The sequence below is a fragment of the Gadus chalcogrammus genome, chromosome 15 (genome assembly GCF_026213295.1).
Source record: "Gadus chalcogrammus isolate NIFS_2021 chromosome 15, NIFS_Gcha_1.0, whole genome shotgun sequence".
Classification (NCBI taxonomy): Eukaryota; Metazoa; Chordata; class Actinopteri; order Gadiformes; family Gadidae; genus Gadus; species Gadus chalcogrammus.
In genome coordinates, this window is record NC_079426.1 from 11,681,547 (window position 1) to 11,709,346 (window position 27,800).

Here is a 27,800-nt window from a genome sequence, read left to right on the forward strand (position 1 = left end):
CTTCAATGGGCCTCAACCGTTTCTAAATGATCAAACGGATTAATAAATAGAATACACTGATCTAGTAGTTCCCCCTGTTTTATATTTTATTATTTGGTAATGCTTTTATGATTTTGATTAAGTGTTTTTTTATGATACAGGTCAATATATGTAGCCATTCTTGAGGGGACATTGAGTTTCGACCCCAGAACCACTAGTCCATCCATGTATGTCATATTTTGTCCAACACAATCTGCCCTATGCAGCTCTCGATATCAATCCCACTTTGAATACTAAGAGAGGTATGTATCATATAGAATTGAATGTCTTTCATGTTGACACCTGATAAGAGATAGATTCTGAAATGAAACGGACAAACTAACAACAAGCGCAACAATTTCGAGAACCTTTTTAATACACATGTCTTAAAAAAGGCAGGAGTCACATATTCCTTTTCAAACATGCTTCAAACAATAAAACACGTCTCTGTTAAAAAACTACAATTCATCCCAAACCTATCCGTGAAAAGTGTAGGACTTCCAAAAAAATATAAATCTTTATCAGAGCGCTGCTGGGACATGGGTGGGTGGGTGGGTGGGGGTCAGCAGAGCAGGTCCTGGGCGTTGCGTCTGAAGTCCAGCGCGTGGAGGGCGGTGGCGATGGCGGCGTACAGGTGAGAGCTGGAGAACCTCAGGCAGTAGACGGGGCTGCTCACCCGGTCCGTGGTCAGCTGGAAGTACTGCGCCCAGGGAGGGGGGGGGGTCATGATGAAGAGGGGGGGTGAGGAGGGAGTTCGATTACATGCACGGAGAAACCCGCTTGTGCAGAGTAAACCAAGGATAAAGGTGACGTATTACACCACCGGGCGGGAGTGTGATTAGCCATTACAAGCCGTTTTAAAGTAGGCATGACGGATAGATGAGCAACGCTTGCTACAGTCCACTGGGTAGGCTGGTAGACTGATCTATCCAGCACACATCTAGGTGGACTCGCCCACTTGTGATGTCAGAAGAGGTCGATTTTCACAACGGCTTGTGATGGCTAATCACACTCACACCTGGTGGTATAATATGTCACCTTTAAGGTCGTTATCCAGGTGAGGGACGAACAAACCCATGTACACTCATGATCGCGTTTACATGGTCTATCAGGTCACCCCTAGTGACAAACAGTTCTTGACTAATTATAGCGTTGTGGATTTCTTTGAAGATCCCTATTTTGTCCAGGACCTATGATATGTTTAGATCTTTCAGTGGATCTAACAGGAAGACATCTACTTGTCTAACTGAGAGTGGGACAACCGGCAACAGACAAACACGCAGACACACAAACACAAACTCGTACCTTCAGACACTTGCTCTGCCGTTTGTCCCAGAGGCGCACCACGCCGTAGTAGGAGGAGCCACTGGCGATCATGTGGTTCCCATCCGTCTGGAGGCAGTAGAGGGCGCTGTCGTGAGGCTCCTCCCACTCCATCACACACTTCCTGTCGGGGAGCAGCAGACCAATCAGAGGACGTCCGGCTTATACATGGCCCGATGTCTTAAAGAGCAACATGCAGGTGCTCGTCCCTTAGGATTCATCTATATGCCGGTGAACAGCAAGTAGAGCCTTTCAACCAAGGAGGTGGAGGAGCCTAGCATCCGCAGGACTGATGGGCCACTGCATTATCAGGTAGTTGTCATATTTAACATTAAAGAGACAACTAAAAACGACATATAAAGGGGTCCCCTAGAAAAAATAATGCAAGTTTCATAGGTTCAGCCTGCAAGTTGATCTTAAGCTCCAGCTCTGGATGGAAGTATATTTGCCGTATACTGTAGCTGTGACATGATACAGCACTGTCCATTTTCCCTGCATTTCTTTCTGCGCAATACTAGTGGGAGTGCACGCTGTGCAGGTGTTTGTTGACCATTGTGGATCACCATCTCTTGTTCAGTTGTAGACAAGTGTTTGTGTGTGCCTGTGTGTGTGTGTGTGTGTGTGCCTGTGTTTGTGTGTGTGTGTGTGTATTCGTGTGTGTGTGTCAGGGTTAGTGACAGTCCAGGCTGAAGCGGATGAGGTGGTTGCGGTCAAGTTGAGGGGGGGGGTGAGGAGGTAGGAGGGGGGGAGAGATCGATCCTCCATTAGAGTAGGTTCATCAATAAGTGATGGAGGGGGGAGCCGGTGGTAGACAGCAGGGCTGCAGAGATGTCTGGACACACACACACACACACACACACACACACACACACACACACACACACACACACACACACACACACACACACACACACACACACACACACACACACACACACACACACACACACACACACACACACACACACACAATAAAAGTGCACACCCTAATTTTAGCCATCCAGCCAAGGTAAGGTCACTTACCAACATTGTGTCCTTTAGAGATAAAGAATATACACACACACACACACACACACACACACACACACACACACACACACACACACACACACACACACACACACACACACACACACACACACACACACACACACACACACACACACACACACACACACACACACACAGTTGCAAAGTCTGCCACCACACCAATGTCTAACCGTATATGCCAAATAGTTTCTAGTTAATAGTTTGGACCAGATAATCACATGGTCTTTGTTTCTGTTGTCCCTGTTGGTTTTGTAGATGAGGTACATAAGCTCTTCGGGCTCACACTGTCTTAGTGGTGCAGTGATCACGATCTTCTCACTGTCTATTAGTTAATCTCCCCCGGATCACATTAGTTCACACTCATTGGCTCAGAGACTCTTTTGATTGACTCAGCGGGCGTATGGATTGGTCCAGAAGACTCTGGGCCGGTCCCTGACTTCCAGACGACCGCTACCTTGTGGCACTGACCCTCAGACCCCCGCCCCCCCACTCATCCCTTCAGGACGGCCTTGGTTTTGGTCTGTGAATTATTGATGTCTAAAGAGGTACCCCCTTCTGCCTACCTCCACCCCCAGCCCCTCCCCCCCACAAACTCCCCAGAGCCATCTACCAATCAGCTCTTATTTGTCTTACTTGAATGACCCCCCCCCCTTCCTCCCTCCCTCCGTCCTCTTCCTCGCTTAGATATACCCCTCACCACCCCCCGCCGCCCCCCTGAATCCCGAAATAATAAGTCGTTCTACGGTGCCCCACCAGCGACAAAAATGTTCCATACAATCTTTTTTTGAAGCGGCACAAATGTTGCCTGATCGACCCAGAAAAGGAAAAAGTGTCCCGCGTTGCATCTCTAGATGGATTAATTAACAATATGAACGCACATCTTCCTACAATTGCTGGCGAACCCCACACTAGTTCTCTGTGGAAACACTTTTTTTCTGTTCGGGAAACAACAGCCTATGTCTTGTAATTATAACGATAAGAAGTCAATGTGCACGTAGTGTTGTCCATTACCAAAGTCCTACACTCTGGAGATATTCTTTATTAACAGTGGATGGACCGGGCAGGATTGTGTGTACGAGTACAATCACATGAAGATAAGACACACCTAGGGGGCAGAGTAGTGCAGCCACAGCAGCAGCAGCCCAAAGGTACACAGCTGCTCTATACAAACCAGGCGGGTGACCCGGCTTTCTGTCCCTGTTTCAGCCTCAAGCTCACGAATGGTGATGAACCCGAAATCATGAATTCATGTATCCGACATTATGCAAATGACGAACCATAAATCATAAATTAATACAGCTCACATTATGCACAAAATAAGCACATTTTAAACCTAAAATCATATTTCTATAAATCTGACATTATGCACAAAAGAAAATCACAAGGAGCTATGTGTGGGGTTGGGGCTCTACCTGGGGCTGAGGCGAAGGTCCCACAGGCGGATGTAGGTGTCGTAGCCGCAGGTGTACAGCTGATGGGGGGTCTCGAACACCATGTCCAGCACCCCCGCCCCGCGGCGGAACTCCTCCCCCAGGCTGCTCACACACTCACAGCTGCACAGGGAGGGAGGGAAACACGGCGTTAACCCCCAGGAGAAGGAGCGAGGAGGACGGAGACAGGGGGGCCGGCGGGGAGGAGAGCGCAGTGTAGGGGGTGACGGTGTGTTTGGATTTCCCTGACCAAAAGGGCCCCCCGAGAGTCCACGTCTTCCACATCCTTGAGCGGGTGGACTCAGCCCCTACCTGCTGCTTAATGACGTGCAGCTAAATTCACCCCGAGGCGCTTTGACTAAGAGCATCTGAGGACTCGACAGTCAAATATAAAATGAAAATAAGCAGTGGAGAGGAACAGACAGACAGGGGGGGAGAGAGGATGAGGAGGAGAGGGGGAGCTTGACAGAGAGACAAGAGAGTTAAGATATGCTTAAGATTTGAGGACTGCACAAGGTTCTATATGGCGTTGATTCAGAATTTTTAAAAAGGCAGGGTGACCCGTTGATGCACTCCCTTGCAAAGTTACCGGATCAACCCAGGATCAAGTATTCAACAAGGCTGTGGTATAATGATATGATAATGTGGGTTTCAACAGGTAAACTTGAGGTTAAGAGGACGCGTTTTGTATTTGAATTAGTTTCAGTTTGATGCGCTTCAATCCTTAAAAATATTTCCTTCCCAACCAGCAGATGATCCATTAGATCTATTGGTATAGAGTGATTAATTATTAAGAGGAAATTCTTGAAGTGGTGAAAGGAAAGTTAGCGCTCCTAGCTTTGTGCGTAAGTGTGTATGTTTGTGTGTGTGTATGCGACCTGTGTGTGTGTGCATGTGACCCGTGTGCGGGTAATCAACCAGTGTACGCGAGTGTATGTGACCCGCGTTTGTATGGGCCCCGTGTGTGTGATCGGGACCAGTGCGTATTTGTGTGCACGCAGCCTGTTTTTGTATGCAAACGTGCGAGTGTGCGTGTGAGTGTGTGTGACTACGTGACCCGTGCAGTGTGCGCCATGCTCTTGTGATCACAGTGTTTTCTCCCCCTGCAGGTCTCTCCTCTCCTCCCTCCCGCCACAGAGCAACTCTTGCACCGTGGCTCTGGATTATGGCAGAATAACTATCTCTTTGTTGCTGTTTAATTCCCTCCGTGCCCGTGATACCTGCCCCCTAGCAACCATTTAGAGGAAGCTGCCGGCCATGGCGACCGGGCGCCCGGGGATCCCGGCGTAGTCGCGCCCCTCCCCTGTCGCCCTGGAGGCCGATCCCTGGAGGGCAGGCTGGTAATCCCCTGGTCTTACCCGCAGGGGGGCTTCTTATTGGTCCAGAGCCTTCCCCGCGGGGCGCCTTATTGGGTGAGAGCTTTCCCAGTACCAGGGTCTCATGACTAAAGCCCGGGCCAACGGGGAGTCCATGATGAGGGGCTCAGTCTGTGTCTGTGTGTGGGGTAGCGACCCCTTACCACCACCACAAGCACCCCCCCCCTGACCCCACCACCACCAGCGCTCACACCCCCTACCCTCTACTGCTAGAGCCAAGAGGCTTAGCACATGCTGGACAAAGGGAAACTCATTCGATCCAAGAGGGCGATACGAACACGGTTCATTTATAATGAATTAACGACGTCTCGACTGGATCGCACACAACACAGGCAATTCATATCGTCTTAATGATGAATGACGGATGGATGATTGAAGATATGAACGATTATGTTGTAACGTTTCTGAACGAGCAAGCAAAGAAAGGGTCAACCACTGTCAAAAACACTGAGGAGCAAGCTTTTTCCCCCCATTATAACAGCCCTGACATCTGCGCCGGGGGATGTTCTAAGATCATAACACTACTTGTTTGACGGGCCGGCGCAGGGAGCAAAAACAGCAGGGATTGGGGAAAATTGTTAGGTCACTGTCTTTTATGGAGCCGCCCGTGATTACAGGACGACGGGTGGAAAGCGTATAATCTGTCAGAATGACAGCCATCTTTTGATTTGTTTATTTGTTCTTTTCTTCGCCCTCTGACCATCGGCTTCATGGCACGTCTGGGTTTGCGGCGGGCGAATACCTGAGATCGGGCCTCACGCATACCTGACTGTAGAGCGTCATACAGGCAGGGGAGGGCTGAGCCGCATAGTCACCTGTACGAGTCATAGCCAGGGGGAACACACCTACTGTACGGTCGCCAGGTGCAGAACGCCAACACCGGTGTACGGCAGTAGACAGACGCTGTATACCTACAAACTCGATGCCGTTTTGTGTCATTTTTTTACCAATTTATCAAGTTTCAACTTTTAGTTAAATGAAACATGGAGTTTGAAACCCATATCAGCCATCTATACTCCTTTATTATAGTTAACAGGAACCCGAGGAGTGCTTGTTTGTCTATCCTTCCTCGTGATGGCACCTGCAAGCCTCATTTTGGTTAAGTGTACACCAAAATGGACGGATGGATACAAAACAGCATGTATTATTTAATGAGAGCTCAGTTCCGAATCCCATGATTTAAGGATGGCAAGAGGCAAGACCCTCCACTGTAGATGGTCACCGAGGGAAGTGGGCCCTCGGTATTACAGCAAGGGGTTGGGTACTGCTCCTTGCTGCACCGCACCCTCCGGGCTGGTGGGCCGTGGCCTGTGTGGTCCTAGCCCTCAGCCGCCCCTGGCCCTCTCAAGGTATTTACGAGGACTGGATGCCACGCAAAAAGGCCTCACTGATAACGCTCCTCAACGTGCTCCATGAACACTGGGGCAGCTGGCGGATCACTGAACAACATTTGGTTCTTCACTGGGATCCGCTCTGTAGATCTTAGGAGCAGTAAAAACCTGGCTGGGGGTTATAAAAAAGGGTTAGCTTTGTTTGTTTGTGTTTGCTTATTCATTTCTGGGGTCGGTTAAAACGCCAAGGCGTGCCGCGGAGACTCGCGTCCAACGTTTGGACAAGCCGGAGAGGGGGGGCGCGGGGGGGGTAGAAAGGTCGCGGGCTGAGAAGAGTAAGGGCCCCTGGGATGGGGTCGGGCTGCTAAAGACATCACATGGACAGTATAGCTCGGGAGGAAAGACCTAGGGCATGCAGCGGGAAGGCAGGGGAGAAGAAGAAGAAGAAGAAGAAGAAGAAGGAAAAGAAGAGAGGGGGAAGTCCCTGTTACGTTTCCCCTGGGGTACGTGTGCTACGTACCACCTCAACAACCCAGACTACCTCTCTGCTACTTCTTCTACCAGTCTGCCAACCCAACGTGTACGTGTTGTCCCATCTGAATGTTACTGTGAGCCTGGCTTCATTTGCAGTACTTCCACTTCTATTTCTAGGCTGGAATTTTCTGCTGCGACAATTGCATTTCCCTCACATGATTGATTAGGAGTTATTTTACCGCCACTACTACTACTGCTACTACTACTACTACAGTGCAAGGTTGGTGCTGCAGTGTGGAAGTAGGACATGCATATAGCTGCAGTGGAACGAAGGACACACAATAAACACTGAACAAGCAGCATGCACCTATACATGTATGCCTGGACTGCGTGTGTGGACTCCACACAAAAACACACAAACGTACGCAAGCAAGCATCAACACACACACACACACACACACACACACACACACACACACACACACACACACACACACACACACACACACACACACACACACACACACACACACACACACACACACACACACACACACACACTTCAGCTACTTAGCCAATCAAGTCAGGACTAAATTCCAGGCGAAGACCAGTGGATTACAAAAAACGAGGGCTGTTCCTGTGTGATTGCATTGAGGTGAGTATACTGACCGCCCCAGAGGGGGCACAGACTTACTGATTGTTATGAAGGGGCCACATACAGGGTGTAAGTCCTGCTTTAAGCCTGTCTGGTCTCACTTTAGGGGCCACACACACACACACACAGGCACAACACGCACACACATGCACAAACGCACACACACAGTGAAATAAATCATGAATGAATTGAGTGACTTCAAAATAAAAGAGGAGAGGTTGGAGGCATTCTCTTCTTAAGTCTGGGACTGGCAAAGAATAGCAGTGTGAGTCTCTGCCAGTGGCTGTGTGTGTGTCTGTGTCTGTGTCTGTGTCTGTGTCTGTGTGTGAGTGTGTGTGTCTCTGTGTCTTTCTGTGTCTGTGTGTGTGTGTGTGTGTGTGTGTGTGTGTGTGTGTGTGTGTGTGTGTGTGTGTGTGTGTGTGTGTTTCATTGCAACAGCAGTGGTTGGCATGTGTATATGTGTGTGTCTCTCATTTATTATGTTTTATTGTAACAGCAGCATTGGTTATTGGGTGAGTGTGTTGATGTGTGTGTGTGTGTGTGTGTGTGTGTGTGTGTGTGTGTGTGTGTGTGTGTGTGTGTGTGTGTGTGTGTGTGTGTGTGTGTGTGTGGCTGTGTTCATGCATGTTGCGTATGTGTGTGCGTGCATGTGTCTGCCTGTGTCTTTCTCAGTGCGTGTGTTTAATTGTAACAGCAGTTGTCGGTGGGGCCCTTATAAAGACTAAGTCTGAGCTCCAAGCTGAGGAGCCCTGGGGACGTACTGGGGGAATCAGACAGGTGGAGAATAGGGACCCCATGCAGGGGTTTTCAGCACCTAAAACAAACAGAAAGGAGCCAGGGGCCAGGAGCCACTTACACCATCCCCAGCCCAGTGGTTCCCAACCTGCTTGACCCTTGACTCCGCTTTTAGGTCAGAAATTAATTATCAGGACCATAAGTTCTTAAGGTTGTTGCGGATCTGCTTCCCCACATGTCACTTTAACCCCAACAACATCTGGTGTCATTTAAATTATGGCCGACTGATTATGAAAAAAACTTTTTCGATTATATGTAGCCCGATATTATTATTGAAATCAAAAGATGATCCATTATGTTAATATTCTGCGGCGCCTACTGGGTATTCAAAACAATATTAACCAATTGCTGAGTATAACACTTTTCACGCATATTTTGTTTTAATAATAATTTAATAATTTAATTACGGAGGCTTTTACATTACTAAATACTAAGCAATTAATATGCAATAACATGTCAAGCTCTAATATCAATTTCCCAGTGTTAGTAGTTAATAGTAGTTTGGTCATGATAAGGACCCAAAATGCCTAAAATGAAATGCCCCATCAAATATCATAAACTCACAAGGCAGCAATCTCCCAGGGGAACACTGCCTTAGCATCCCAGAGTGACGGAGCCCCTGGAGCACTTCGTCCCCACAAAGGTACGTCCCCACAAGCATGGGCACGCAAAGGGGGTTTACGGGCAGAGAGGTAGAGGTAGAGATAGGGAGAGGTAGAGAGAGAGGTAGAGAGAGAGAGAGAGAGAGACCTGTCCACAATGACCGGTGCATGCAGGTACACACACAAAGACAGTCCCACACACACACACACACACACACACACACACACACACACACACACACACACACACACACACACACACACACACACACACACACACACACACACACACACACACAGTGGCAGACAGGAATGCCAGGAATCTCCACCCAGGCCATTAGACGGGAGAAAAGAATTGGGGTTTGTGAAAGGGGACCGAGGGGGGAATCTTGGGAGTCAGGAGTGACGGTTGGGGACGTTTCCACTTTGATGCAGGTTTTGTCTCGCCCCATACACCCCCCCCCCCCCCTCTCTCTTGTGTTTAGCCATGAGCGAAGGCGGCCTGAAAAGTTGGGTGGCAGTCCGAAAGGTGCTGCTGGTGTGGGGTCCTCTCTCTGTAACCCCCGACGCCCCCCCGCCCGCCCGCCCTGACTCCCACCCACACTCCCATCTCGTATGGCTGATCAGAGGGCTGCTTTGTGCCGAAGATGAGACACAGTATTAATTGCACTGGAGGGGGAGGAGGGGGGGCGGGGGGCTAGTCAGTGGGGTGGGAAGTGGGAAGGTAGAGGGGAAAAATGTGTTAAATGAAATCAAAATCAAAGAGTCAGGGGCTGAATGGGCTCCTGGTCACTATGGGGCCCTCCTCTTTTCTTCTGCCTTTGCCCCCCGATTTGCACGGCAACACTTTTCAGGGTCAACAAAGAGAAGGCGATTTGTAAATGGAAAGGGAGGGGAGTCGGTATTATGAGAAGAAATAGTGAGCGGACCGTAATGAATTAGGAGGTTTAACTTTCTGATTTGAAAGAAAAATGTGTGCCGACCAGAAGAAGGGGCTGATTTATCCGACGACAAAGATGAACAAATGATGATTTGTTCATCGTGTGACTTGTTCAGCAGACAATGGGAAGAGTTTCTAACTTGTTTTCCAGACACACATCTAATCTTGAGATTGGAAACTGGACACCATAGTGACACATCCCTGGAAGAGGCCGATAAGAACAGCGACAACCATCGTCCAGCTGCTGGAAGTGGTGCAGAAAGAAAGCCACAAACAGTTGCAACGCTTCAGGGATGATGAGCTGTGTGTGACACACAGCGCCCGCTTGTGTTGGTGGAGATAAAAAATGATATATGATAAGATGAGGTGATAAGCTAACATGCGGGAACTGGGAAAGAGAAATAGATTAGCGATAAAACTATGGTTAGCTAGCACATCATAATTGCGAGACCCAGACAGAAAAACTTGGTAAAATGTCTGAAGTTTATTAACTGCAACAAATGTGGTATCTGTTTGCCATATATTATTGGTAATATTAATGAACTTTTTGCAGACTTCTTTATCCAAAACAATAAATGAGGAAATATTATAAATTATAATAATTACTATTTATAATATATAACCCTTGCAACCTACAGCCACGGTTTTACCTAAAAACATGTCAATTGTACATGCACGCACAATTTCTGTTTGACGGGATTTTTCTCTCGGGTTTTTCCGTGGACAAGTCCTGTCATCGTAACCCGCTTAGATCCTCTGTTTCTCCACAACGTCTCACCTCAAACAACAAGAAGCACAGCAGACAACAACAACAACAAAGAGCCGCCAGGAGAAGGGACACAGGAACAGTCCCCGGATGGGACACTTGTTGTGGTGCTGTTAAAGAGGGCTCTGCTGGGGCAGCTGTTTGTATGGGATGTTGTTGTGGAGCTGCTGTGCAGGTGGACCACTGGGCTGTGTGATGTCTAGGCTCAGATCGGGCCGTGATTCAAAGGGGAGCATGCGGTCTCAATGCAAGGGTGTGTGTGCGTGTGTGTGTGTGTGTGTGTGTGGGGGGGGGGGGGGGGGGGGGGGGGGGGGGGTGGTCCATGCTGGTAGCGGTTGGGGAACGTGTGAGGTTGTGTGTGTGTTGATGTGATGGTGGTGTGTCTGTGATAACTGCTTGTGAAGGGATTATCATGTAGGAGGAGAATGGGTTGATGACAACAAAAAAACTCTAAGGAGAAGGTTTTGAAATTTATCACAGTATAATGTTAGGGGAGACAGGCTTTTTCCACTTTTCTTGTTTAGAAATTAACACAGCGACAACATGTAAATAAGTACATTTCTCTGATTCTGCTGCTTTCTCTCCTTTTCATTCTACCTTTGTCCCTGTCCCTTTCGTCGTTCCTCTCTACCTCATTCTGTGCTCTCCTTCTATCAGTCTACCTCCCTCACCCTTTGCCTGTACCGCTCTCTCCCTCCTTCACCCTCAGTCTCTCTCCCGCTCTTTCACACTACCTCTCACTCCCTCTTTCAAACTACATCTCTCCCTCCATCGCTCTATCTCTCTCCCCTTTCTGTCTACCTCCCCCACTCTCTCTCTCTCTCTGCCTCTCTCTGTCACCTGTCTCAGGTTTCTCTGTCTTTTTGAGTACAGGAAGCGTCCCATTTAGTGCGTGGGGCCCCTGTGTCGTGTCGAAGCCTTTTGATTGGCCACAGGTAAAGCTGGGAATTACCGCGGCCTTGTCAGGGATGTATCAGGTTTAAGCCCACCATGACGTCTCGTGTAGTCGAGGTGTTTGACTGTTGAATATACGGGACCCAACTGACTTTTGTGGAACATTAATTGCTGGTATTGTCGCCACAAAGCGCAAGAATGTTCCGGAATCTTCCGCAACCATGTGAATCCCGGGAAGGTGGAATGGGAGGATAAAGAAGAGAATGATGATATGGAAGAGGACATAAAGGAGGTGGTGAACAACAGGAGGAGGGGAACAAGAGGAGGCGATGAGGAAGAACTAAAGATGGGCAACCAGGGGCGACCGAAAGAGTTTCGGAAGCCGTTTTAGATGCAAGTCTGAGATTCAACACGGGAGTGTTTTAGCTAATATCACAACAAACAATGCTGAAAGCATTCTATTTATTCATTAAGCAGACCCAAAATGTTTCACCCAAAGCCGCAAAGAGTGAATTCATGTCATCAAGGAGCAGATGTAAGGCCACTTGTTCAAGGATTCCTACAGGATTAACCTCAGAAGAGTTTGGATCTTTACGTCAATGGACCGACTTTCCCGCAATTGGTTTCCCGGGAATGGAGTTGATGTAGTTAAGTGTAGTGGAACGGAGTTGCGCACTATAAAGCACTACTCTCTCATATTTGCAAATATCCGAATGCGACGGTTCCACTTCAAGTGTGCTGTATGTGTATTTAAAAAGGGCATTACTCTGGGTAAGCTGAACAGACTACGGCTGAACAGAGGCTCCCGAGGGGGTCCAAGCTCGGAGGTGGTGGAACTATGTGTGTGGAACTATGTCGCGGGGGGGGGGCTCTCTGACACTCACCTTTCCACGTCCCAGACGCGTAGCGGGGAGAAGTTCTCGCAGCACGCCGTGCCCGTGACGAAGGAGCTACACACGTACACACACACACACACACACACACACACACAAAGACAAAAATGTACACATGAGGATATTTTCATTCTTTGTAAAACGTTGTAGTGACTGTCTCGTTAGCATATTGACAAGCTGTCATTCACCATTTTGATCCCAGCATAAAGCACCAGCAAACAAAAATAAAAAAACAAAAACAAACCACAGACCCCCTCCTGCATGTGGAGTCCCTTCCATGAACACTGTCCATTGTTTGTGGGGGGGGGTAGTTGAAGAGGGGGTTACCACACATGAGCTCCTATGATTGGCCGGGCAGGTTGGAATTAGCAGCCTAGGTATGTGCGGTGAATGCCATGCACTGGGAGGTGAGGAGGGAGAGGTAAAAGAGGGGTGAGAGTGGGGGTGGGTGTAGAGGGGGGTGGCACTAAGGCTCTATGTGGAGGGTGGAGCTGCGGCCCGCGGTGCCGTACCGGTAGGGGGGCTTCTGTTGGGCCGGGCCAATGTCTTGAGGCTTAAGGCCCTCCTACGGGGTTGATGGACAGGGGGAAGGGCCCGCCATTTAACACACAGGGGAGAAAGGCTACAAGTGACGCGCTTGTCGGCACCCTGGACCAAAGACACATCCACGCAGGCGCTGTGGCCCCGATGTGTGTGTGTGTGTGTGTGGGGGGGGGGGGGGGGAGTCAGTCTGTGAGGATAAAATGACCTAGAGGCGAAGGAGATAGAATCAAATTGAACTCTGACGAAAAACGTAATACAAGGAGGAGCAATATATGCTCTCCTAACCCAAAATATCTTCAAAACAGGTTGTAACTTCAAAACAGGTTGTAACTGTAAATTTTAAGTGAAAAGTTAGCCTAATCAAACTTTTCTCAAGTCAGAAGCTGACCTAACCAAATCTCTTATTAAGAGACAAGCAAACCTTACACAAACTATTTAAATTCAAAAGCTAACCTAACCAGCTCTTCCAAAGTCAAAGGCTGACCTAACACAAACTCTATTAAAGTCCCAAGCTAACATAACAACTTTTCTTGAGTTATAAGTGAACCTAACCAAACTTCTCTCAAGTCAAAAGTTAGCAAAACACATCCCTTCTAAAGACACAAACTCTTTTAAAGTCACGCACTGACCTGATGCAAATAATCCTAAACACACAAACTAATCTACCCCAAATTATCCTAAAAACAAAGAGTAACAAGCTAACCTAACCCAAACTCTTAGTTCACAAGCTAAAAATAACAAACTCTACTTAGGGCATTAGCTCATCCAAACAAAGCTGATATGAATTTAACACATTCAAAGTAGACCTAACCAGTTGCATTGTTAGTATTCAGCCACCTGAATGAGTTCAGCTTTTCATTTTATTTTAGCCACTTTCTCAAGGATTGCCGAAAGGTCCCTATGATGGTGCCAGGGGGAAATCCACTTGGGATTACCCAAAAAGGTCACCTAAGGTGGAGTTCCTTCCCATGACACAAAGAACAGATTGGAAGTGGAGGTGGGTTCCTCAATTATGGTAGTGGATCGAGGGGACAGATTCATGCATCCTTTTAAAAAGGCTTAATGCACATGAGGGTTTGTTGTTTAATAAAGATACCATTTCTGTGATTTACACCAAATCATTTTGGTCATCATTTACCGCCTGAACACATTTTGATTCAAATTGACCCGATTCTACTCCTATGTTTACAACCAACCCGATCGCTGACTCAATTTCTTCAGAATTTCTACGTAAATTCTGGTGATTAATTCTAGTGTTAAAGTGAGCCCACCAGATCCATTCACCACAGTTTTCATCAAACAGTACCAAGATGGGAACCAGCTTGTGCATCAGCACGAATGTGTCCGAGATCAAACCGAACGTGCAGCGCAGTGTGGAGACACTGGGGGGGGGGGGATTGCGGCGAGGAGCGGCTGATGGGAGAGGGATAGGTGCGGGTGAAAAAAAGAAAAGAGAGCGAGAGAGTGAGAGACGAAGATGGGTGTTTCGGTTGGGGGGGGGGGGGGGGGGGGGGGGGGGGGGGGGGGGGGGGGGGGGGGGGGGGGGGGGGGGGGGGGGGGGGGGGGGGGGGGGGGGGGGGGGGGGGGCGGGACAAGCCAGGCAACAGAGGCAGCTGTCATGCCTGTTAATCGGTGCGGCCCGTTTGGCAGGCCCCCAGTAATTAGTGTTGGGTAAACTCATTTACGACCCAATCAGTTTGGGGCTGGATCTGGACGGGTACGCGCAGCGGGCGACCTCTGACCCCCGCTGACACAGGATACAATAGGGGCCGCGGTCACACTCGCTCGCCGGACCCTATTACTCTCCATTACTCACATCACTCACCCTTCAGCAGTTCCCCTGGTGCTGGGGGACGAGATGGGCCAGGTTAGGTCAGTGGCGAGGCGGGAAGACCGCTGTGATCGAGTGATGGAGTGAACTCGTGATTTGAGGAGGGAGGGAACATCGCCCAGACCCCCTGCTCCGGTTTACTTCCTCCGGCGACCTCGATGAAGGTCTGATCCGGCCTCGACACCTTGGTTGATTACAGTTGATGTCATAGTCTCTCTCTCTCTCTCTCTCTCTCTCTCTCTCTCTCTCTCTCTCTCTCCTCCTCTCTCTCTCTCCTCCTCTCTCTCTCTCTCTCTCTCTCTCTTCTCTCTCTCTCTCCTTCTCTCTCTTCTCTCTCTCTCTCCTCCCCTCCCTCCTCTCCTCTCTCTCTCTCTCTCTCTCTCTCTCTCTCTCTCTCCTAATGTCGGGAAGGTGTCTCTTGCCCCCGCACGAGTACCGCCACACTATTCAACCGCCACACTGTTCAACCCCCACACATGGTCAACCATGCAAGAAAAAAATAAAGAATAACCATGGCTGTGTATTGGCAATAATCTAGTGATGAGATTTGGGTCAAGGATTTGGGATTAGAGTTCCTCATTATCAAACAATATAATTGTAATAAGATGGCTTCTCTTTCAAAAACGGAACATATACATTTCCCCGAAATCTGAATATTCATACATCTTAATACTCAAGTAGTATTATAATACTGTAAGACAACATATTGCCTGAAAACATCTTGGCTAACCCACTTCAGAAACTATTGTACAAAACATAGAACCACTTTTTCAGAATACACATGAAATTCATCCCTGTGTATTTTCTCACACAACGAATTCCCATGAATGCAGGAAATGTTTGTCAAACTCAACCCCCACGCCCACTGCTCTCCCCCCCCCCCCATCTGTGCCTCACTACACCTTCCCGCCCCACTCCCTCCTTTTCGCTCTCCCTCCCTCCATATCATTCCCGGGCTCTCTGCCTCTCTCTTACTCACTCTCTTCCTCTCTCTCCCTTCCTTCCTTGCTCCATATCATTCCCTCCCTGGCTCTCTCTCCCTGGCTCTCTCTCTCTCTCTCTCTCTCTCCCCCCCTCCCCCTCCCTGGCTCTCTCTCTCTCTCTCTCTCTCTCTCCCCCCCCTCCCCCCCCCTGGCTCGCTCGCTCGCTCCCTCCCTGGCTCGCTCGCTCCCTCCCTGGCTCGCTCGCTCGCACCCTCCCTGGCTCTCTCTCTCTCTCTCGCACCCTCCCTGGCTCTCTCTCTCTCGCACCCTCCCTGGCTCTCTCTCTCTTCCTCTCTCTCTCATCTCTCTCTATCTCTCTCTCTCTATCTCTCTCTCTCTCCTCTCTCTCTCTCTCTCTCTCTCTCTCTCTCTCTCTCTCTCTCTCTCTCTCTCTCTCCATCATTAGGAGCACGCTGGGTCTGGGCTGCCGTTTGGGTAACCTCATCAGCTGGTTGTATTATCTAAGGGTCTGTGTGGCAGGGTCACACAAACTATTTCAGCCCCTGCTGGGACCCCCAGCCCGACACACACACACACACACACACACACACACACACACACACACACACACACACACACACCCCCCCCCACCCACCCTGGGCATTCACAGACAGACAGGAACACATACAAACACACAGACACACTTATCCAAGCAACACACACATACTCAGAAACACATAAGCACTAACCCATACACTTGCACACAAGTGGAGCAGTACTAATCCACCGGTAATGTGTTTATGTCACACAAGCAGAGGGCTCCACTAGGTGTTGAGTCCAACAGTGCCAATATGGTTATCTCTAAACTGACCCTGTACACACAAACACACACACACTCCTCCCCAAAACCACTAGCAACACATTCCCACTCCTTAACCCTGCTCCTCAACACTCTCACACCTTAATTCATCACACCAATAATAAAAAAAGACTTAACCCTCTTTAGGCCAGCGAAGCTACACTCAAGGGCTCTACGATTGATGTTTGCATCCATTACCAATTAGTACTTTTGTCCCAAGGGACTTGTAGTGAATCACTAACATCTCATCTAACGACACTGGAAAACCCAGTTTTAAAATCCAGGTTGGGAACGCTGTAGGTATTAAGGAGTAGATGGAGTATAGGTCTCTGTCTCCAAGGACCTGTACCTACAGAGACAGGCAGGGTCACACATCCTTTTTACCTGCCATACATAATACATAATACATAACCCTGAATTATTGTGCCAGTCAAATTGTAAAATCCATCCGCCATTGGCTAGTGGCAGGTGTTCATTTCCGACACTGGGAACAGGACATGCCAGATGCGTTTCAATGGCTTAAGTGGCATTTTTTTGGAAAATGAACCAAACAAATACAAATGTTTGGGATGTCTAATTTCCGTCAGCTTGCTGATACCTAAATCTGAAATTCTTTAGTTAAAATAGAAGTTGTCATTTAGCTGTGGAAAAAACTATAAAATACCGGGTGGTAATGAAATAGTACCAGAAAGATAGAAGAAACTCAGTACTTCACTTTGTCCTGTCCTGTAACTCTGTGTGGTCAACAACTAACATTCTTGCCTTTCACAATAGAACAGTAGTTATGAATGGCAGTCAAACTTTTTTCTCCCTCTTTCCCTCTCTCTCTCTCTTTCTCTTCTCTCCCTCCATCTGTTGGAATTAGGGAATTCCAAACAAGGCTCCTATTAGAAAGGAGGGGAGAGAATAATACAAACACATAGAAGGTAAGTCACTATTTATCTAAGACCCCAGAGAACCAATTACCTATGAATGGCTAAGAGAGAGCCGCCCGCAACCTAGCTCTGGGAATGCTGAGCCGTGCAGGCCTCTGGTCTCCAGGGGCTGGTTAGCGATGCTCCCCCCCCCCCCCCCCCCCCCCACCCCGCCCCTGCACCACCACCACCACCACCACCAGCTCCCCTAGTCTCCCCCCATCTCCCCACCCTCCCATCCCCATTCAGGCCCTGAGCCCCCCCCCTGCGCGGGGCTCCTCGGTCAGAAAGAAGGGGCTGTTAATTTGTTGTGCTTGACCCCGGCATTGTGCCCGCCGTGTATCCAGTTTGTAAAAAGTGCTTTTATCTGTTTTCTAAATATGTCCCAGCTCAAAGGGCTTACGGGGCTTTTATATCTAGGCTGGCAGGGGGGCGAGGGGAGGGGGAGGGGGGGAGGGTCGAGGGTGAGGGGTGCGATGGCTGACCCCCGCTGACACTGGGACGCACATAAGACACACACACACACACACACACACCGTTTTTATCATTTTGTGTCTGTCTCACCATCCATTCTGACACACCGATATGCATGGGCGGTCATATGTACACACTCATGCGCAAACACACTCTCACACACACAACACACACCGCACACACACACACACACACACACTGGTGTTCCCTCCCCGACACATACTTTTATGGCTGAAATTCACACACGCACACACACACACAGTCTCAGAAAACTCATCCCTTCCAACAGCAATCCACCCCTCCTCCTCTCCAACACCTCCCACCCCCCGCCCCCCCCCCCCTCGGCCCTTTTGGCTTCTGTTTGTGTGCCCGCTGTCTGGGGTCACCAGGACATTCCACACACACACACACACACACACACACACACACACACACACACACACACACACACACACACACACACACACACACACACACACACACACACACACACACACACACACACACACCGCTGTGTCCAACGGGCTGGAACGTAGCACGCCACAGCGCATCGCTCCCACAGGTCCAGAAGCCGGCTGGCTAGCTAGCTAGCTAGCTAGCTAGCTAGCATAACCCAAAGAATAACTAAGAAGGATCTACAGAGATGCCCATCCCGAACAAAGAGCACCTGGGGAACGTATAGCCTGATTCACAGACATGCTCCTTTGCACAAAACATCTTTACATTGTATAAAAATAGAAAACAAACTATATTATTTTTGACATGTCAATCAGGCACTTGCTGTTTGAGTTTTTTTTTGTTGCAAAAATCACCATGTCGGCTGCATTTTAGTAAATCGGTTAATCACTACTCATGATGGGTAGTTGGGTCCAAAATATCAAAGCCGCTCAAGACACACCATGGCAAAATCATACCATCCAATTTGTTCTCCGCACCGAGGAATGTGAAATAAAAGGAATTGACCCAGTCCTTTTTTATGTATTGGAATGGGCTGCTCTGCATTTAAAAAGTGCAGTATCATAAATGAGAGCGGGGGGGGGGGGGGGGGGTTAGGGATAGGTCTGTTCTTAACATATAACAACATATGATCAGGCCTGTTGGAAACTCTCCCTGCACACCTGAGACCTAGTAACACCTGCATTAGTCCGCCAGGAATGAGGGGTCTTTTTACCAGGAGCATGTGTGTGTTTGAATGTGTTTGTCTGTGTGCGTTTACCAAGGACAAACATCAGAGGACATAGGGTCAAGACTGAAAACATATTTGGTAAACACTGCAAACACAATATGAATGTGTGTGTGTGTGTGTGAGTGCACGTAAAACCATGGGAGGTGCAAGAGCCTGCATAGTCGGAGTCTCTGCATGTCGGAGTCTCTCTTCCGAGGGAATGTCTCTGCCTGCAATGTATATGGGTGTGTGTGTATGTGTGTGCGTGCACTGGTCTGTCAGCATAAAGAATGTTAAAGGTTCTGTGTTGATGTGTATTTATCTGTTTAAGTGTGTGCTTGTATTTTTCTATGTGTGTATGTGTGCGTGTGTGCCTCTGTGCGCGAGTGTGTGTATGTGTCTCTGCGCGTGTGTGTGCGTGTGACTGTGTGTGCGTGAGAATGTCTCTGTGCATGTGAGTGTACGTGTGTGTGTGTATGTCTCTATGCGCGAGTGTGTGTGCGTGTCAGTGTGTGTGTGTGTGTCAGTGTGTCAGTGTGTGTGTGTGTGACTATGTGTGTGTGTGTGTGTGTGTGTGTGACTATGTGTGTGTGTGTGTGTGTGTGTGTGTGTGTGTGTGTGTGTGTGTGTGTGTGTGTGTGTGTGTGTGTGTGTGTGTGTGTGTGTGTAATGAGCGGGTCCTGAGTCGTAGGAGCTGTGATTATTCCGGCCTCCTGCGGAGCGGGCCCGACGTCTCTCCCTGTGTGTAGCGTGTGGGAACGCTCACAGCGGCCCTCGCTGCTGCATTGTTGCTGCCTCTCTCTTTTCTCTCGTCCCCTTCTTCTCCGCTCCTTTTTTTAACTAATTGAATTCTTGACTTCTGAGCCGCAGGGACGGCCCAGCCAGGGGAGACCAAAGAGAAAAGACATGCATTTCAGCCTTTTTCTTCTGGTTAAGTGGGGTGGCGGGGAGGTGGGTGGGTGGGTGGGTGGGTGGGGGGGGGGGGATTGGGAGTGTGTAGTTGAGGGGTTGGGTGGCAGGTTGGTGGTGGGGATGGTGGTGGTGGTGGTGGTGGAGGAGAGCCTCTGTGGTCAGGGAGGCGTACCCGGGTCGAGGGATGGAGGGTGGATGGGGGGGGGGGGGGTTGTCGTACTTTGATACTAGAGGTCAGGGGTCATCAACCCCTCCGCCCCCAACACACACACACACACACACACTGTTGTTGGTGAGAAAGTGGTGAATTGGGGCTGGTTTATCCAACAATCATGGTGTACCCCCTTTTTTTTTTGTGTTTTTCTCGGGAGCTTTCAAAAGCGCTTTGGGCCCCAGCAGCATCTTTTGTAGTTGTGCTTGAGGAATTCTAGACAAAACAAACCAGCAGAAGAAGCATAGCCCCCCCCCCCCCCCCCCCCCCAACCCAACACACACACACACACCCTCCCCCCTACTCCCAGTCCCCTCACCTCTCCTCAGGGTAGCTTCTTCCTTTACCGACCTCCAACAGGACCTCCTTTCGTTACGTTAGCTAGTGCTAGTGGACAGTATGAAGCCAGCCCCCCCCCTGCCCACCCATGGTGCCACCACTCGCTCCGAACTACACGGCGTTGGCTTGGTCAAGGCACCCCAAGGGGTACTTCATGACAGCCCGACGCAACAAGGTTGTTGGTCTAAATTGTCAATTTAGACTAGGATCGAGTTTTGGATGTTTGCTTTGCAGCATTCTGACTCGCGCTCTGTCGGAGCTTCGGGGGGTGAAATATGCAAGATATAAAACTCTAAGAACTACTTAGTAATTTTTTTACAACGAGACCACCCTCTCCCCACCCTCCACACCTCATCAGTACCAAACACACTACAAAACACACATGGGAATTGATTTGAAGTACCAAGTAAGTAGATCTCCATCCTCCCTAGAGGACCCTACCCCCTCACGGGTAGTTCTGCTCCAGATCGCCATTAGACGCGCTGGGCGATCGAGCGAGCGGCCATTAGCTGCTAATCCAAGACTAGCGGCTAGCAGGAAACCCTATCAGCCGCGACTCTGCACTCTGGAGACGAATGGAAGGAGCCGCCGCACAGAGGCTGACCCTCACACTGTAACCTGCCCGGTCTTGTTTCAGGCCAAGGGCCCCCTTCGGTCAACAGGAAACACTCTGGAGTCAACTATTAGCTGAACACCTGCACTGACTTCCTGTTGGCTAAACACCTGCACTGACTTCCTGTCGGCCACCCCTCCTCTAGCTCCTTGGAGATCAGAAGGTCGGAGGAGGGAGGGAGAAAGAGGGAGAGAGAGAAAGGGAAAGAGAGAGAGGGAGAGCAAGTGACAAACAGAGATACATAGAGAGAAAGAGAATTTGAAACGTGAAAAGGAAAGCAAGAGTGCGAGAGAGATAGACAAAAATAATACAGAAACTGTTTATCTGTTCTGGGGGTCTACCCAACAGCCAAAAAGACAATCTAAAAGGTCTAAATCCACAGTGTATGAGCTGTATACCGTCTCCCTTTGTTCAATTTAGATTACACTAACCTTACACAGTGCTATTTCAGTACATACTATTCCAGGCACCATCCACACCGTCTGTGCAGGCGGTGGAGAGATGATTGAGAAAGTGAGTGGACAGGGAATTTATATTTTACAATAGGCCATGGTGGCTGCCCACTGATGAAATGGATCTCTGTTCCCCAGGGACGGGCCCGGCCAGCCTTGGCCTTCTCAACCAAGTCACAACACAAAGATAATCAGACCTTGACATGATCTCCACCACCACACCGGGCGGACAGAAATGGAAACAGAGGGCGTCGGGAGAGGTGTGTCAGTGTGTGGATGTGTGTGGGTGTGTGTTTATGCGCTGCTGTGTGTGAGTGGGTTCAAGGTACGCAACAGTAGCTTGTACATGTGTGCTTGTAAATGTGTGTGCGCTATAGAAAAGTAGTGTGCATGTGCATCTGAGTGGGGTCAAGGTACACAACAGTAACGTGTGTGTGTGTGTGTGTGTGTGTGTGTGTGTGTGTGTGTGTGTGTGTGTGTGTGTGTGTGTGTGTGTGTGTGTGTGTGTGTGTGTGTGTGTGTGTGTGGTGGAAAGAAGGAGTAGGCCATGCAAATTCTGTCAATTTTCAGGTCTTGGTGATGATATCAAACAGGGTGGGTTTCCTTGACAACAATACGCCGCTTTGTTGAACATGGAACAGACGGCAACCCTCCACTAACTACTTGACACCGATGCTGATACTGGTAAGATCGGCTCCAAGATTGATTAAGGGAGCACAAACAATAATTCCTGAGTATGAAACTATTACAATAATTACCCAATTATTATCAGCATCTATCCAGGACATCCATGACTTCTTACTCTGTTCCTCCATTGTTCACTTTGCACACAATTACACGTGCCAATCATGTCCCCAAACAAAGACCTTTGGCACCAATTTAAGCTCATCTAAAAATTGTTGTTATTAGATTTATTTATTTTTATATTATTAGTTTGATATTGCACGGCCTCTGTTTTTGTCCCTACCTTTGGTTTTATCATATCATTGGGCATTGGTCAATGCAACATATGGAGACGATTGGGAGGAACATGATGTCGTTGTGGAATACAGACCTAGCTGAGAGCTCCCTTGTGTTACTTGGGTTTATGTGCCTGCTATTTCTTTTTCTGAAGCTTCACATCTGTGACATTGGGGGCCTAGCCAATGCTAACGCACTAGCATGAGCAACGTAAGCCGCTTCAAGTGAGATACCATTCATCCTGAGGTCGACCTGAACTGAAAACATTTTGACCACACTGTTCTTTTCACAGTTAACACATTTTTCTTGGCCCCCCGAGGGAGCACATGGTGTAAACAAATGCGGCAAACTGTTAAGTGAGTGAATTACGACACCTAATTGTCTCAAGATGCAGTACATCTGGAGAGTGCATCAACCCGCCGACTGGACAACCTTTGCCAGCATGTTTGAGATTTAGATGAACTTTAACCTGCGGCATGATGCGCTAGCGCTTAGCCACATGGCTAGGGGCTCAGGCACGTGTCACCACTTTTCTCTTGACCACCGCCCCACTCCACTTTGTGTTGTTGTCTTAGCGCCAGCAAAGCTTTACTAGATTACATCATCACTGTAAGCGACTATACATCATGTAAAGTAATCTAATAGTTTAGTACATAAAAGTCATAGTTAACGTAATTCAGGTCATATAAAGCTGCATTCTGGGAAGTCATTGACAAACGGTGGAAAGTGTTATTTAAAATTATTTTAGAAACCAAAAAGCAGACAGATTTAAGCATGGGGTTCTTTCTCTCATGCAACAAATTCTGCTACTAAACAAGAAAAATAATGTATGGGAAGTCAATACCGTACCTTTTTTTATCAATTCCAGCGAATTCAGATACAGTACATGTCATTAACGAGCAGGTAGGGGTGAGGGCATCTCTTGCATGATCTATGGTATAACACCCAAAGTAGGACATGGTAGGCAAAGGTATGTGTTTGTAGGGAAAGAGTCATGGGGGTAGCGAGTCGAGTGGACTGGACGCTTTGGAGTTTTAATAGCTTCATCAGTGAGTTGACACCTGGGCACCAGAGGATTTTTAATTAACCAGGCCACTGGTTTACTGGGGAGCAGGGAACGGGGCTTCCTGGGTGGGGAGGTTCAGATGGGCTGAGACCAGGGGGCTGCCTGCTATCCCTGCCCACAAATTAGAAGAATTAATGACGTGGATAATCCGCCCCATTCCTCTCTGATCTCTGTGAAGACTCTCCTGGTCCCCATGAAGACAGGATAACCAGTGTTGTTTTATGTGGGAGTGCGTTGGCACGTTTTGGATGTTTTTACAGCATTGGGTCAGTTAAGTTGGGTGTTTTATGTTTTTTAAACTTTAAATCAGTGAGTTTGAAGAAGTTCTCTTCCCACCTTTATGAATATACCGTAATATTGTTACATTAATAATGTTTTAATAAATTAAAAATATAATTGAACTGATGGGGCCGTATCAGTACGTAGGTTGTCTTACAGCCTAACTGTAAACCTGAAATAATTATTTATTTCAAAATAATTCAGCAAGTTGTACTTTAAAGAAAATACTTGATATTGTTTTTTGTGAAATGACCCCGGCCTACACATGTTATCCATTAGCTTATGGCTTTAATAACTAGCAACGCCCGGTAGGAAAGAAACCCACCAATGCTGGGAGCTAGGGGACGTGTTGTGGGAAGACAGACGACGGATCACCTGCCTCTCTGCTTGGTTACGAGTGATGAAAGAGGGATACTGTTACCGCCTGGTGAGACTGTTGTATTAGGTGTGAACACGGGCGAGAAATCAAAGACCTCACAAAGAGGCCAATCAAATGGGAATACCTTGGTTTAGCTAGCACACCACAGTTTGATCATTAGCTAGACAGTTAGCCTGTAGGTTAAAGGAAAAACTGTGAGTTACTTAAAACTATTTATTGCTTACTGTTGTAGAGAACTACCTTTTTTTGGGGGGGGGGGGGGGTTCAATTTCTATCCCGATAGACTGAACATGTGTTAAGCTTCCCTGTGAAGCTATATTTCAACCGTTATTAAAATTAATAAAAATTATAAATATTATGAAATAAATAAAGACAATTAAACACAAGTAGGGGCTGGATGGGATGCCTACCTCAACGCAGGGCTGATGGCCACAGACCACACTCTGTCATACAGGGCAACCGTGTCTCGGGGCACAGAGGAAGACGAGGTCCAGATCTGCAAGAGGAATTTGTTTAGGAAAAGCGTCCCATATTTAGCGTGCCATGTATGTAAATCAAACACTTCCACGGGTCTGTGCGCTGATCCTCAACTAATTTGCACGTTTTGTTTGTACCAAAGCATGAAGCGCAGCCGACTTAAAATCACACAAGGCCTTGTGGTCAAACTGAAATCAAACTGGCAGACATTTGTGGCTCGTGGTCATAGTGGAGGACTGCTAAACTCATGTTGACATTAGTCTGTTAAGATCACTTGGCTGTAAAAGGTTGACGTCTCACAGTAACTACCATTATTATTTAGTCATTAATGATGCGCTTCAACTAAATGTGAATCACTGTGGATTTGGATACATGTCATTAATGGAGCAGATAGGGGTTATGGAGGTTTCATGCTCAACGATGCCTGAAGGTTAGGTTAAGGACAATTGGGTTCGAACCAAGAACGTTTCAGCTTGTAGTCAGACAGCATAACAACTAGATTACCCCTACCATAAAAAAATCTGGTTAGAAAGACATTAGTAAATTGCTGAAGGGGGAAAACAAATCACCAAATAACAGAATTAATTAGGGTACATCTTCATTACAGTGAACCCGTCCTAGGGGTCTATCGACGTATCTTACCCGAGCCGTACGGTCTCTGGAACCGCTGACGATAAGTCCGCCTCTGGCGTCCAGGCAGTTCACTTCTTGGTTGTGCCCCAGCAGCTCCACACGCCCGTGGCCTCGTCTGTTGTGTACCAGGATCTTACCGTCACTGATGGAAACACATGAGGAATCATTTGTTCATGTTAATTGGATACATACTGTATATATATATATTAACTGCACCATGCTTGATTATATTTGAATATGGATAATATTGAATCGTGAAGACTCAATGACTAGATATTAGTTACTTGCATATAGAACGTTTAGGTTTTTTATCAACTTATTTAGCTGAAATTGAATTATAGTCATGCAGGGCATTGAGCGCATTGGTTTTCCGTTCAAAATCACTCGTTAACCAATAATATAACCAACAGTAACGAAGCGATGAGCGACGGCCAGGCTACCTTCCGCCGCTGATGAGATGAGAGTCGGTGAGCGTGAAGCGACACACGTCCCCCCTGTGGCCCGAGAACACCGCCACCAGGTTCCGCGTGTGCCTTCCCCCCCGGTCCTGGCGCAGATGGTACGCCCCGATCTCCGCCGCCTGGGACAGGAAGAGGGCGTCACCGTCAAGTTGTAACCATGGCAACAGCCTGAGGACCAAGGACACAGAGGAGAAGAAGAGGAAGAGTTTAAATGATGAAGAGCGGTGAGCGTCGGGTATCATGCTAAATACTTGTACTAGTATTTATTTTTGTTTTTTATGAGATGACTACATGACTGTTAAATTAAAAGGTTGCGGGAAATAATGGAGGGAAAAGAACATACTTTATCTTCCACTTGAGGGTAATGGCGATCTTGCAGACTCCATTGTACCAGTTTTGGGACATCTTCACCCTCTCCTTCAGGGGCACATGTGGATATCTGCAAGGACAGCTATGTGTTAATGATAAAATGCAAAAGAAGAAGCAATAGGTACCATAATGACGGTGCATGCAATAGGGCTTGGAAATGGGTGAATAATAAAAAATATATTGTATAGCAACAATTGATAAATAATTGTATTATTTTTCACAGGAAGACGGTGCTTATATAATCACTATTTGGACCAATTTCCCATCATTTGTGATGCACGTAAATTGTATGAGGTAGCCTCTCTCCTCTCGGTGTGTGTGTGTCTGACTCTCTCTTTCTGTCTCTCTCTCTCTCTCTCTCTCTGTGTCTCAGAAGGGCTAAGTCCTAAAGAAAGCATTCCCGGAGCTCTTGGCCAGTGGATTTACATTACCCTTTGCATGTTATTTGTGAGGCGATGCCTGATTTGATTAGCGTCTATGTTTTTCGCTCTGTCCTAGCTAGAAAACACTGAAGTGGATTGGTGCCTATTATCAGGCGGACAGAGTGTTCTGCCAATGGAAAGCCAACCCACAGAACCTAGAGTCCTTCTAGAGATGGACAAATAAGAATACAGACTGTGGCCAATAGCCACAGTCAAGAAATACACAGGAAACAAGTAATACACTAAAGATGACACTGTACTGTAAAACAGATGAGACCCAACACCCATGTGACTAGTTAAATTTCTCTCCAATCTTTGGCATGTCTGCTTTGCATCCCTGTTTATAAAAGCCCTTCGTGTGTTATGATGAACTGAATGGACCTTTATTATCCTGTGTGAAATATGGCACTATGTGTGTTGTGAATGTGCAATGGAAATATTAAATGATAAAGCTAATGAAGTGAACGGGTTAGGGGAGACATAGCATGGAGGTATTGGGGGCATTAAAACATGACATGCTTCCAATATTGCAACGCAAACGATTGGCAATGTGTCACTCGACTGCCAGAGATCGCTTTTCCTTACATGTCTCTTCCATGTCGAGTGATTCCAGTGTTCAACAACTCTTTGGCAATTTTCCTCCAGACAGCGTCACGGTTTACAAATTGATGAATAGTTCTGCAAACTTGAGAGAGGCGACTCAGAGATTTGTAGTCCAAATTTGACAAGATTTGGTACAGCACCTCTTCTGGTAAATTGGAAAGCATTGTGATGATCGTTTTGAAAAGGCGTCTCGTCTTTTTTGATACAATCTAAATTTGACTCGCGGCGGTGTAATATGTCGCCTACGATAATCTGTATGAATAGGTTTTAAAATTGGTGAACAATATTCCATCTTTCAGAGAGCTGCAAAACATAAAACACAGGAAGCCATTACAAGAACGTAGTGCACGTTAGTGACGTAATGACGT

The 27,800-nt window shown here is 47.8% G+C and overlaps 1 protein-coding gene across 1 annotated transcript; it reads right to left on the bottom strand.

The window, feature by feature from the left end:
- Positions 1-251: 251 nt before the first annotated feature.
- Positions 252-27,800, bottom strand: fbxw4 (F-box and WD repeat domain containing 4). Its single transcript, XM_056609728.1, has 9 exons — positions 27,415-27,800; positions 26,382-26,477; positions 26,018-26,206; positions 25,587-25,719; positions 24,878-24,963; positions 12,539-12,604; positions 3,804-3,944; positions 1,324-1,465; positions 252-718 (listed from the first exon to the last, which is right to left on the bottom strand). The coding sequence occupies exons 1-9, from the start codon at positions 27,594-27,596 to the stop codon at positions 581-583; spliced, it is 1,173 nt and encodes a 390-aa protein (XP_056465703.1). The 5' UTR covers positions 27,597-27,800; the 3' UTR covers positions 252-580.

Excerpts from the sequence above, each read along its gene's own strand:
- fbxw4 (XM_056609728.1), bottom strand. The coding sequence starts at position 27,596 with ATGCTTTCCAATTTACCAGAAGAGGTGCTGTACCAAATCTTGTCAAAT. Across the intron at positions 12,605-24,877 it reads GCCATCAGCCCTGCGTTGAG|CTCCTTCGTCACGGGCACGG; the intron begins GTAGGCATCCCA and ends GTACGTGTGTAG. Across the intron at positions 3,945-12,538 it reads CGCGTCTGGGACGTGGAAAG|CTGTGAGTGTGTGAGCAGCC; the intron begins GTGAGTGTCAGA and ends CTCCCTGTGCAG.